A 13,737-nucleotide genomic window follows, 5' to 3' on the forward strand; every position below is an offset into this window, starting at 1 on the left:
ATGCGCTTCAAGGCCTGAGCTCCGCCCTTCCCCTTTCTGTGTTCACCAGAACTCCAAAAATCCTCTGCTTTTATTTTGGAGTTTTTCGTGTTGTTTTTTTTCTATGCCTGTGTCCTCTCTGCTGGGCTGGCTGCTCTCAGAGTCTCTGGTGTCTGGTCTCAGTCTATCTATGGTTGGAGTTTGAATCAGTAGAATGAGTTTCCGATAAGAGCAGCCACTGCAGTTCTCCCTTCTCCTTCCCGGAGCTGACAGCCTCTCCTCCCCCGGGACTGAGCCTGGCAGGGAGGGGCGCGGGTCCCCTGGCCGCAAAAACTTACAGATTTCGCTGATCTCAGCAGTTCCACGTTTTCATGAGTGTTGTATGAAGTATGCCCAAAGACAGATTGCTCTGTGGTGTCCAGTCCACGCAGTTCCTGGCTTTTTACCTACTTTCCTGGAGGAGTAACTAAAACTTACAGCTCACCAGTCTGCCATCTTGCCCCGCCTCCTTCCCAATTGATTTTAATAACAAGTTACTAATATTTCAAATGAAGTACTTGAAAGTTTTGTTAAACCTAATTATAAAGCAATTAGTACACTAATTTAGACCTAATGTCTAAAATAAAAATAAAGGCCAACTGATTATCTGGGGATTCAGAAATCAAAACCCGTGGTTTATCTCATAATCTCTGTGTTTTGCCTACTTTCCCTAGAGGTTTCAAGTTCTACACTGAAAATTGAGCTTTACCTCCTTTCATTTCCCTTGACCACCTTCTGTAAGAGGAGCTAATGAATGGCAAGTTGAATTGAACATACTGTAAGTGAGAAGTATGAATAGTCAAGAAAGGTATTAGAACAAGATAATGAACAAATCAGATAATGTGCCTCATAAATGTACGGTGGAAATGTGTACTGTCTACATGAATGGTTGACAATCAATAATAAACATTTACTAGGCTTACTATAGTTCTTTGTTATATTCGTTTTTCCTTATTACATAACCATGTCCAATCAAGAGAAGATATTCCCTTATATATATCTGAATTCATCTTTTCAAAATATACAAAAACCTTCTAAAGATTAATCAATACATGATTAGCATATATTGAAGATACTCAAAATCAATGTTAACCAGGCACAGATGGTTTTTTTAGGACCAGTGTTTTTAAACCTTTCCATTCTGGAGACAACCAGGAAAAAAGAAGTGTTACAGAGCTAGTTTCATTTCTGGCATGAAGAAGACCCAGAAAAATGAGCATTAATAATTTCTATTAAATTCTCAGTTCTAAATTATAATAGTAGTAACTCCAGAGGAGACTTTAGAATCACTGAAAGTACTCAGTGTTTTCCCTGCCATTCTATATTTGATATAGCTATCAATAGAAGAGCCTACAGGTAATTTTTATAATCACAAAACTTAAACAGAAATTTGCTGAATTACATAACCCCTAACTGCCAATGAAACTATTTCATTTTTATTAACATTGGTAATAAATCTGTGCTGTTTTACCACTTGATGACATAGGTTGAAGACATGACAGAAATGTCAACTTTGCTAATCTTCAGACAGAGCCTCCTCTCTCACCTATGGTAGTCATCTGGGTTTAAAAATGCATCAGTACTTTATGAAGACCCTGTCAGAATGTAAACGTGTGTGTGTGTGTCTGTGTGTGAACAATGGGTAAAGACCCTATCTAATACTATTTATAAAATGCTCAATTAGTCTTTCTTATAGTCCTAAAATGAAACATTTTGTTGGCATAAATAAGACTATAGCAGTCTTGATGATAACTACACTCATGAAAATATTTTAGTGAGAATTAGTGTACCTAGGCTGCTTCCTTACAAAGCAAATGTACTACTCCTAAATGAGAAACTGAAGCTTGTTACATTTTATTCATGATCAGTACTGACTAAACAAGGAGACAATCACACAAACACAATGATTTGAGCTGTCAATAGAAGATCCAAATTAATGAATTTTCTAAGGTTCTTTCTGTATATGGATCTAAGCCCAAATGCAGAAATACACAAATGACACATTCAACCTTTAACTTTAAATACAGCTATAATATCAGTGACAAAAGACACCATATGTATAAAAGTTGTCTATGAGTATATGTATAGCCAAACATAGGCATATGTGTTCCTATGTAACTTATTTGGGATATACAAATCTATAATCTAAACAATCCTTTCTTTCCTCTCTGGTACTGAATACACAAAAATTTTGCATTTTTTTTCTCCTTTGCTACTCCTCTTAAACAAGAGCCTGATATGTTTGCTATGTCTATTAAAAGGTTATCACTTACCTTTAATGGTTTTAGCAAGTGAAAATATGAATGATAAATAATTGGCATGAAGTTAGAAAAGCAACAATGGAATTTAAAAAAAAAAAAAAAAACCCTCAGAAGTGATAGCAAGACCCTCTTCAACTGACGCCAAAACAGTAAGGAACTGAGGAATAACTGGGAAGTGTGGTAACCCTCTATAGGCAGTAAAGTGAGGTAATGCTCCATAGGCAGTAATAGCTGAGAGGTTGTAATGGAGCCCAGATGCAATGGCAGATAAAATGAAACTGGTACTCTAAGACTTCCCTGGGTATTAACAAGAACAAAAGTCCACAGGTGCATCTGTGACATCACTGGGACATCACTGGGGCTTAAGGACTTTACTAAAGAGGTTTTGGGAATTTACAATATACATATCTAAAAGAAGGGCTCTATGGGCCAGGTATATCTCAGCCTGAGTTTATTCTATCTTAGGGCAAAGAATATACTCCTCTACCTAGCTCCATCACCTACTTCCTACTTTTTGTAGCTAAAAATTAACTGAAATCTGAAATGAAACACAAATGTTACTCTCTATTTGCCACACAGTAATCCTAGAAGTCACCTGAGCAAATCAAGATTCCACTCTTAAGCCTAGTGGCTAAAAACTCCAACTTATTCAGGTGTACTGTGGTCATAAGTTAATAGTAGGGCAAAAGTTTATCTACCATTATTCCATTTCAGAATAATTTTATAAATCAAATGTAGTACTGAACTTGATCATTCTGATTTTTTTTTCTACAGTGGACAAAAATTGTGCAAACCTAAAGTTTTTCTGACTATCGCAATTTAGTTATTTTTAACAATTCATCATGGCTAGAAGCACTTTTGGCAACCATGGGGGCAATGATTTAAACGAAACAGTACAGACTGAATAACTGAACTGCTCCAATGCCATAAGTAAATTTCTATGAAAATTTTTTTAAATTTAATACTAATAATCTCCTCACAGTTTACCAAGAATATAAAATAAGATTTATATTTGAAAAGTAACAAGAAAATCTCATTATGCTTTGAGGTTGAATCATGTTTCCATCCATCCAACTTGCCTGGTTACCAAGAAAACATGTCTCAGATTGCAAGGCTATATATTTTTAGATGTAAGAAAACAAAAAATCTACTTTGTTCCCATGGCTGCCAAAAAATGACCAATCTTTGTGGTTATTTCATTTTTGAGAAACTAAACAGTTGTGAATTTGCTCAATCATTTAAGACTTATTTCTCAATATGTAAACTGTAGAAAATATAAAGTAACACACTTTTCAGAAGAGAGTTTGATGAAACAAGAGCAGAATGCTTGAGGTGAGATAACAAACAATACTGCATCTCTAATACTGAGTCTCTACAAGAAGATCCCTGGTATCATCAACAAAGCAGACTAGCTGTTATGCACAGGAGTCCTTAAAGACATTGGCCACTAAACCCCTTTACTAATTTTCCAAAAATGATTAGTACACAGAAACCATAGCACAAAACAAAACCATGCTTTGACTACTTTCCTCAAGCATTACAAAACTAATTTCCTATTTTCAATAATGTAAAAATAGACTTGTCTTTCTCCAAAGGATCTTGCTGTCCATGTTGATGGATTTGTGCACTTCCCTCTTATTACTGGCTCTAAACGCATAAATCATCTTTACCATTCCTTAAGTCCAATCTTACATAAAGTTGCATAATGCATGCAGTAAAAGAGGAATGAAGACAAAGCATGGAACCCTGTATAAGTGTGCTGACCCAAAAGCAATCACACCAACAGCCAAAGGAAGTGGAAATTGTGAAGCAGTCTTCAACAATTTACTGTGAAAAGACAGAGAAATACATATATTATATAAAGTCATTGTGAACTAAAACAGAATATATCAATCTTTTTTTAAACAGTTTTAAGAAAGTTAAGTATTCTAGCTGATTTTAAATGACGTCCTTACTAATTAAAGAATTTACTTGTGCACAATTTTTTAAAGATCAATAAAAGCTATATTTTGACTAGAAAAAGAAAAAAAACTGTATTCAGAGACTAGCCAGTTCTGCTTAGTTTTTCAAGTTTTACTAACAGAAAAATACTAGTTGGCCCTTTATTCAGCAATTCTACCTCTAGAAATTTAGCCTAACAAAAATATCAATAATGGTTACTAAGACATAGCTACCATAATGTTTATTTTAACACAACTTATACAGCCAAAAAAGAGAAGCAGCATTCTTATTTCCCAAGAAGAGCAGCGTATGATAAGACATTAAACATTTTTAAAAGAAAATTACTATAAAGAAAGGCTATTACTCTTTTTACTATGAAAAAAGAAAAAGTGAGGATAAGAGGGGCTAAGGATCTTGCCTGAAGACATAAAAGCTATTAAATGGCAGAGCCAAGATTTAAACTCCAAGGTATGCCTGATTCTAGAATATTTGCAAATTCTGCCAGAATCTACCAAAAAGGTTCCCAGAGCAAACAACTAGTCAATGAAAAGACAATGTTTAATATGGAGAATTTCAAATATAAACAAAAGTAGACAGAATAGTATAATGTGCACATTACCCAGTTTCAAAAAAATTATCAAGCCATGGCCAATCTTACGGCTCCTATATTCCTATCCACTTCCTCTCCTGTACTTTTTGGAAGCAAATCCTGGACATCATATCATTTTAAGGGATAACTCTTTAAAGAAAAAAATATTATATCTTAACAAGTAAAACCTATAATTAAGAAAATATATTATAAAAAACAAATTATACAACTGTACTCAGCAGCTCCCCTGGGATCCCAGTGAATGTGAGAATGTATAATGACTTTTAATCACTTTCTCTAATTAAAATACCCTGAATAGAAAAAAAAAAAAAAAAGAGAGAATATATTATACTTGTACATAAATCATAATTCCTGTTATTGCATTAGCTTTAGGAATGGTCAAAGTAATCAAGAGTAAACAGCATATTTCAGACACAAAATAAATGGTGATAAAGACTAGGAACAGATGTGAGAAAAAGAAAGGTTAAACTACTATACCTTGATTTTATCGAAACAGTGTAAGTATTTCCAAGAACTGCCATAGTTGGAATAAGAATAAATGCCAAAGGTTTACATGGATCAGGATTAAGTTTTAAACAATACCTATATCAAAGAAAAAAAAGTAAAACATAATACTTAAAATATACCCAATCATTTTAAATGATCAGAATCAATCAAATTAAATAAATTTCAAAACATTATAGTAGCAATATGGATAATGAGAGCACTACACAGCTCATGAAAACTCTGATAAATAATTTTTGCTCTAAATCGACTTTGTAACCAAGGTTTTGTATGGAGCATTATGTTCAGAAACTAGCAAAGGAAATAAAAATACCCAAAACGTAAGTACTTCCTTTTTATAATAGGTTTTATAAACTTCAAGGTCATATATAAAGTTTTGATAAAACAAATTGAAATATATTAAGGCTGTTTTATAAATAAAGGCTTATATAAAGCAATTGTCCCTTATCTTCTTAAAATTCAAATTTGCCTCTCTTGCATTTATTGACATCTATAGCCTTTCAAAATCATAAATTTGTGCTCCTCAAATATTTCTGACTCCAAATCTGGGAACAAAATTCTAGATCTTTACTAAAACGAAGGACAAAGGAAGGATATTAACATCTGGTAACGTGATTTAATTTATTGAATGTATGTTGCTTCTGACAACTTTTCAAAAAAAATTGCAGCATTCAGATAATCTGAAAGTGTAATATCATTTCTAAAATCTATATTTAATAGGGGTTCAATTACTACTTAGAGGTAGTAGGCTGGTTTTTTTTTTTTTTCCAGAAATTTACTAATAATTTAAAATTCTACAAATAATCTTGGAGGGCATTTTCAAACTTGCATTTAACCTAGGACACTTATCAGGTAGCATGGCAAAAGACAGTTTTTAGTAGTAAAATAGCTGATCATTTATTTTAATTCAACATATAGGGAACATTAGAAAAGCAGATTCTTCTTTCATTATTTTTAATATTTTTAAACATAAGCATATTGTTTCCCAAATAGCCAAGAAAACAAAAAATTGAATCATGAATTGAAACATACATAAAGCACTACCATGACGAATACTTCAAGTTAACAAAACAAAGCATTCTCACATATGTTGAGACCCAAATAAGGTTAAAGGTAAATGATTAAAATACAGTTCATTCTTTCATTGGCAGATTTTTGGGGAAGTTTATATTCTCAAAGTTTATGTTCTCATAATAAGGGAGGAAATGTGAATGTACTGAAAATAAATTCAAGTAATATACAGCTTCCTGTTCTTGAGGAATATTTTTGGACCACTGGGAATTTAGCAAGTCTCTACTTGTAAACATTTATTTTTTGAACCACATAAATGATAATTATACAAACAAAACACACCTAAGATTCTTTAACCAATAAATTAAAGATGGCATGCTGAGTAATACAATCCATGTTAATAAGTTAATCACAGTCCTGTGCATGCGAAGACTGTCTTCAGCATCATTAGCAGATAAACGAAGACGGTGCACTGAAGAATCCTTATGGTGACTGGTTTTTTTTTCACTTTTTCTAGAGTGTTTAGTATTCTGCAAAGTAAAAATATCCAGATACTGAGTAAAGGAAAAAAATTTAATATATTGTTTTAGTTAGAATCATACTCAATTATTTAACAGCTAAATAAGTGTATCTTCCCATTACCAAGCTGATAAAAATACTGAAATTACCTTGTCTAAAAAGTGCTTAAAATTGTTTCAGTCATAAAACTTTTATTCCTTGGCTTGCTATTTCCACTGTTGAGAATACACCTTTAAGTAATCATTAAAATAATTTTAAAAGATGATAATTTGTAACAGTAACAAAAATGACATTGGTACTGACCAAGATCAAGGTAAACTTAGAATGATCTAAGTGTAACTTAATATTCATCAGGTTCATATTTCTTAAAGTTATCTAAATTCATAGCAACTTTTAAAACACTGCAAAATCCTAACCTTTTTCAATAACAACATTTTATATTTTTCTGTGTTCTTTCATGTTAAAATGATATAGAGTTTTGAAAATAAAACTTACCACAGTCTGGCTGTTTTTAAAAGTTGTTAGGCTGGCTTGCAGATGAACAATCTAGGAAAAGAAAGTGACTTTTAAATTTACTTTTGTTTTGAAACAAAAAATGTAACCAATTTTATTAAAACCAAGAAGTATTGTAATCTGAAATATAAAAAATCTAAACAACTGGAAATTCATCTAAATATTTTAAAATTATTATTTTAGAAAAGATAAAGAATAACTACACGTTTGCTATTATGGATTAAAAAAAAAAAAAAAGGAAACCAAACCAAAGCAAAACAAACTTCTACAGCATGTTGGGGAAGAATACATTGCTATACCTTCTACATTCTATAAGCCTATGTTTGAATGATGCCTTGCTATAGCAAGATCTTAAAGTGTCTTGTGAATCAAAGATTTGATTATATTCAATATAGTATAAAGAGTTTAACATGTTTCACATATTTGAAATCTAAACACAATAATATTCAGTAGTGAAATATTAACAAAAACCTAAAGAACTTTTTAATTTATTAGGTTTCCTTAAATTATTTAAGGGTTTTAGAAAGTTTTGCTCATTGGGTTAGTTGTTGAAATGCCTTAAAAAACAAATACTGAAAATATTAAATTTATTAATCAAAGTAGTTCTAAATAGCTTTTCTTGATGCACAAATTTCCTTTGGACACGCAAAAACTCAAACTGACAATTATTTATAATGTACATGTGTATCAGCATTAAAAGCAGAGGCAAGAACATCTTTGTTTAAAATAGAAAAAAAATTATCTACTCTAGTATCAACTGTCTCTCAATAAGATTAGTATGTAGTTGTATAATCACCTAGATTTTCCTGTAAAGCTGTCAGCCTTCTTTGAATTGTTTTTCACTTCCTCAGTAAAATTACCAACCTAATTATTTTTATCATTGTCTTGAGATTCTTTTAGTAACATTCTACATTACCTGAGCATGACTGATAGCTTGATCCCACTGACATAACTTTTTGTTTTTGTCTATCATCCATATTCAAAAGAGAGGTGTAAATAAAAACCGTTTGAGTAGACTTTTTTTTTAAAGTTAACATCATTTGCAAGAGAATGAAGTAACCTGAAACAAATTATATCTTCTCCCCCTCCTTTTGTGTTTTTCTTTTTTTAACAAAGAAACTCAACTCAGATGAATAATTTCAGTTCTACAGTTAACTATATAATTTAAATAACTAAGATGTTAAAAAAGAAACTTTTATTTAAACATGTTTGATAACAGAATGTTACTGCATAGATAAAGTAAAATTTTTGTTAACAAATCTCTACAGGAAATTCTAAACCTGACTGACATAAAGCCCAGCCAGCCATTCTTGCCTTACTGTTTTGACATACCTTAAACACATAGTAAAGATAAGTAAGGAGTACGGCAAATGCTCCACAAGTTGCCCAACTAATTATGATCAAAACAATTGTCAAAAAGGGCAAGTCTGGTGATATCACCTTGATATCTTTAGGAAGTTCATAGGGTCTGGAATAACAAGAATAAAGCTTTTAAAAATGTATTAGCAGATATTTACACAGTCACATAGAAGAAGAAAACGATATAGTACTCTATCAGCCTCTCCTGCTTATTAAAATGCAAGTATCTTAAGGTAAACAGTAAAGTATTTTTAATAAAGGCAAGTGGTCACATATATTTGATTATAAGTTCTGTAACACACTGTGATAGCTCCTCTTCCATTTACTCAGATAGACTATGGCTGATATTTGAACTAAGGAAGAAAAAATGTTGCCAAAGATAATCATTAACTATTTATAGGTCCTGTGCTGTGCATCTCCAGTCTTGACAGGAGGAAGAACAACTTTCTATTTCTTAAAATCAAGATCACTAAGATGCTTGATGGTGTTAGTATCAGAAACCCCTGTCAGAAGCACCTTAGAAGGGTAGAAGAAGAAGCACTACACCATTATCCTCTCCTTGAGAATAAACCACAGAATATGGTAAGGAGGAGTAGCAATGTAAACTTGCTTGGTGATTTACCAGAAGCTTCAGATTTAAACAGTGTCCTTGGGCCTATAATAAAACTCTAGGCAATGTTTTTGGAGTCTTTATATAACTCATCCAATCAGATCCTAAATGTCTTGATTGGAGTGTCTTGCCCTTGGGTTCGATTACAGAAATTGGCATATAAAAGCACTACCTGATAACCCTCCTGGGAAAGATTTAAAACACTAAAATTTAAAAATACTTGTGTAATTTGTCACATTGTTTTGATTAACTCTGGAGAATTATGGTCAAAATCAAATCTAGCATTTAAGTTGCAATAAATGATTAGCTATGACAAAGACATACTTGAACACTAATCTATGCTTTTGCTAGTTATACATCTCTCCTTAGAAATTAAAGTTCAGTGAAAACAAAGTAATTTTAAGGTTCCCTATTAGAAAACATTTTTTTTTCCTTAATTTAGAGCAATGACAAAGTTTTTATTCATTCATTCTTTACCTTTTCAAAGCTAGCCACAATGAAGAAAGGAGTCTCACAAATGTAGAAGAAAGGAGGCCACCCCAGTAGGCAGTACATGTTCCAAATAGAAAGAGAATCAAGGATACAAGGGGAAAACACATACTCTGACTAGTTAAAATGATGGCATCTAGTTCTGGAAACAGTAATACATCCCATAATTCCTTAAACCATTTATACCTGTAGTTAAAAAAAATACAAGAAAGGCAAATAAAAATCCAACAACTGGAATGCAGGGATTTAATATTTGGGGTGTCTGACCATTCACTAACATCACTAAAGTTCCATGTTACATAGTAATTCACAATTTTTCTGAAAAACAATTTGAATTCCTTGTATGGATCAAGTCATTCATCTTGCACATAAACGTACTGCTCTTCAAGCACTGTAGTCTCAATGCAGCTTACTACTCACAGTTGGTCTTTATGTGAGGTAATAAGAATTATTATTATCATTTTTATTAGAAAGCCACAGCTAGTAGTAGTGATAGAAGCAAAGAGATCTAAGAAAGTAATGGTTGTTAACCAAAACAAACAAAATATGAACATATTAAGAATGGAATATTAAATGCATTTTACATGGGAAGTAAGAGAAAATGACACAAGGCCCTATTTCATCAAACCCTATAATGGTTTCGGTTCATGAATCTGAAAGTTTCAAAGATCATGGACCATATTTTTCCCTTTGTAAACATTAAAGTTCTGGTTCACTTACAGTCTAAGTTTAGACTGATATATGTAACTTCAATAATTATCTTTAAAATGGTTATACTACTGAAGTAAATGTTTATGTATTTATTAGGTCTTCATTAATGAGAAAAATCTCATCTAACGAAAAAGTCAATTTCCACATTTGTATGGACATTTATGTTACATTATGGAGCCAAACATAAGGTTTTATACATAAAAAATATATAAAGGTTTTACATATAAAAAATTAAAATCAATATTACATAATAAATTTTTTTATTACATAATAAAACTTACCCCAACAGAAACTTTACCATAATTACAAAAGGATCGACTTTGTATGGTTTGGCTTCTTTATCCAACATAGTAGCATATTCCAAGCAATGACCTGGTAATTAATAAAAAATCATATGCAGTAAAAAATTCACTGTATTTATGTGAGATATACCTGCATTGCCAACAAGAGCAATGTATTTCATGTCAGAGAAAGGAAGGGTCTTCATTACTATCACAGAGACTTTTTAAAAGACTAAGTTAATATAATTCAGTGGTTCTTATACAAGGTGCACATTACAATCATTTGTGAAACTTCAAACAAAAATCTAGATGCTCAGGCCCAAAAGAATCAAATTCAGGACATCAAAGCTAGTGTTTTACCATTTGTATTTCCACAAAGCTCCACAAGTGATTTTTTTAAAAAGCCATTTTATTAAGATATAATTCACACACCATATGATTGACCCTTTTAGAGTGTACAATTCAATGATTTTCAATATATTTACAGAATTGTACATTCATTACAACAATCAATTTTAGAAACACTTTCATTACCTGAAAAAGAAATTCATTCTCCTTGGTCATCACCCCCCAACCATCCCTCATGCCCCCTAACCATAGGCAACCACTAATCTACTTTCTGTACCTATAGATTTGCCAATTCTAGATATATTACATAAATGGAAACATTATATGTGGTCTTGTGTGCTTGGCTTCTTTCACTTAGCATAATGTTTTCAAGGTTCAATTATGCTGTACAATGTATCAGTACTTTAATTCTCTTTAATGTTGAATAATATTCCATTGTATGGATACATCACATTTTATATATCCATTCAATAGTATTCATTATGGACAATGGACTGTTTTCACTTTTTGGCTATTATGAATAGTGCTTTTATGAACATTTGTGTACAAGTTTGTACGTGGACATATGTTTTCATCTCTCTTAGGTATATATCTAGTAGAGTTGCTGGGTCATATGATAACTGTATGTTCAATCATTTGAGGAACTGCCAGAATGTTTTTCAAGGGAGCTTCACCATTTTACATTTCCACCAGCACTGTCTAAGGGTTCCAATTTCTCCACATCCTCACTAAGACTCATTTATTAGCTTTTTGATTATAGCCATTTTAATGGGTGTGATCTATAGTGATTTTTTGGTATGTACCATTGGTTCTGAACTACTGCTTTAATTGTTTTGAGACATAATCCCATACTTTGTTCTATTTATTAACCAAAATCATATATCACTGGTCACAGTAAACTATCAAGATATAAAATCTGTATGTTTAAGAACCAATTATCAAGTAACTTGAAACTAAGAAGAATGAGGTGTCTCTTCCAGACTTTCAAAACAAGATGGACATTTATGTTCAAAGTCTGGTTGACGTCACACTGCCAGAAAAACAACGAAAAAGTTGGGTCTGGGGTAGAATACACTGAATATTACTTTCCTCTGCCCGGAATATAGGTTAAATCAGGTTAAAATGAACATGTTGAAGTAGTATAGAAGAGCATGTTGAAGTTATATAGAAGTCACTGAAAGGCAATGAGTAACTATGACAGGAACTGGCAACATGGAAATGGTGAAGGAGATTTATGGACTGCTTTTATGTATTTTGGCCCCACTCTCTTCTATTATCTCCTGCCTCCCTTGATTATTCTCCAAGCCCAAAAAGTTTAACCTTCTGTAAAACTGTTCAATTGCTATATTCTAGAGACAGTTTTGTCCTTTGTACTGTATATTCTACATTTGCTTCCCCAGATCCATTCTCTACCCTTTACTTTGATCTGAATCCTAGGATGCCGACTTTTATGGACTGGCTTTTAGTCAAGTTCAGTGAACGTGAGGCACTGGTAGATAGGAGAGTGGAAGGAAATATTTATTTCCCCATCTTTTCCCCTGCCAAGTCATAGGCTGGTACTGGCTGGAGCATTCCCAAACCCAAGGCTGCAGCTCCAGTAATGTTGCCCTCTCCTACAGCTCTCTAGGTTTGCTCCCTCCCTTTGCACTTCAGCCTAGGGGTACCAGATGGTTCTGGTGCCCATCTTCCACCCCTGAGACCAGCAGCTGTAGGATGGCTTGGTTCTTGCTGGCTGGTGAGATATGGTACAGTCCTGGTCCAACTGCTGGCCAGAGAGGGTGAGCCTCTGGGTCCCATAGCTTGAACCTATCCATACAGGAGCCCAGGGGGCTCGCAGCTCCACTATTTCCACAAACAGAGAAGCTACAGCAAGTGACTGAGCTGCACTTCAGCCCCAGGAGCAACTGGTTCTTGCACAGTGGGCTGCAGCATCTGGGAGAGGTGGGGAAGCCCTCCCCTTGGGAAAAAAGGTGGTGTGGAACAGTCCTGATCCAATTCTTGGCCAGTGAAATAGGACAGTGGTGGCCCACAGCCTTGGTCTTTTCTGAACAGTCACCCACAGCACCACAGGGCCATTATTCCCACCCGCCATAGAAACAAAGGGGTCAGAGGGATTAAAAAAAAGTAACTTAACCTTTGTAGGGCTGTGGGGAATAGGTCACTGAAGAACGCTATCTGTTGGGAAGGCTGGGGAAGTGCAGTCTCAGAAGCTGAGAACTTGCTCTCCTGACCCTTTCCCTAGGGCCCTTTGGAATGAGTCTATACCCCCTGTGGGGGACCATGACCCTGGTTTGGCTGTGAAATATTGAGGAACAAAGTGCCAAAGGAAACTTCCAACACGAACCCGATCAAGAACAAAATCTTAGATGAGGGGAAACCAATTTTCAAAATAATCTTATCAAGAAAATCAGATGCCTAGAAACCAGCAAAAAAATTACAAGGCACATTAAGAAACAAGAAGATATGGCCAAGCCAAATGATCAAATTAAAAAGTTGGAGGAGATACAGAATATGGAAAAACTAATCAAAGATATTCAAGGTAATCTCCTAAATAATCTGAAT

The 13,737-nt window shown here is 33.4% G+C and overlaps 1 protein-coding gene across 2 annotated transcripts in view; it reads right to left on the bottom strand.

Annotated features, from left to right (window-relative positions):
* Window positions 1-365: 365 nt before the first annotated feature.
* The window catches only part of PGAP1 (post-GPI attachment to proteins inositol deacylase 1), a 114,742-nt gene continuing 101,370 nt past the window's right edge, over window positions 366-13,737 (bottom strand). The window contains exons 21-27 of one of the 2 annotated variants that reach the window (XM_037849966.1): window positions 10,828-10,918; window positions 9,824-10,021; window positions 8,710-8,845; window positions 7,360-7,410; window positions 6,688-6,875; window positions 5,308-5,412; window positions 366-4,106 (exon numbers count right to left, since the gene is read on the bottom strand). In XM_037849966.1, coding sequence (XP_037705894.1) covers window positions 3,968-4,106; window positions 5,308-5,412; window positions 6,688-6,875; window positions 7,360-7,410; window positions 8,710-8,845; window positions 9,824-10,021; window positions 10,828-10,918 — 908 coding nt within the window. In that variant the 3' untranslated portion in view covers window positions 366-3,967. Of the gene's footprint in view, window positions 4,107-5,307; window positions 5,413-6,687; window positions 6,876-7,359; window positions 7,411-8,709; window positions 8,846-9,823; window positions 10,022-10,827; window positions 10,919-13,737 lie in introns of those variants that run through there. The other variant, XR_005218842.1, reaches the window with a different exon arrangement.

Source organism: Choloepus didactylus, chromosome 9 (assembly GCF_015220235.1).
Source record: "Choloepus didactylus isolate mChoDid1 chromosome 9, mChoDid1.pri, whole genome shotgun sequence".
In the NCBI taxonomy this organism is placed as follows: domain Eukaryota; kingdom Metazoa; phylum Chordata; class Mammalia; order Pilosa; family Megalonychidae; genus Choloepus; species Choloepus didactylus.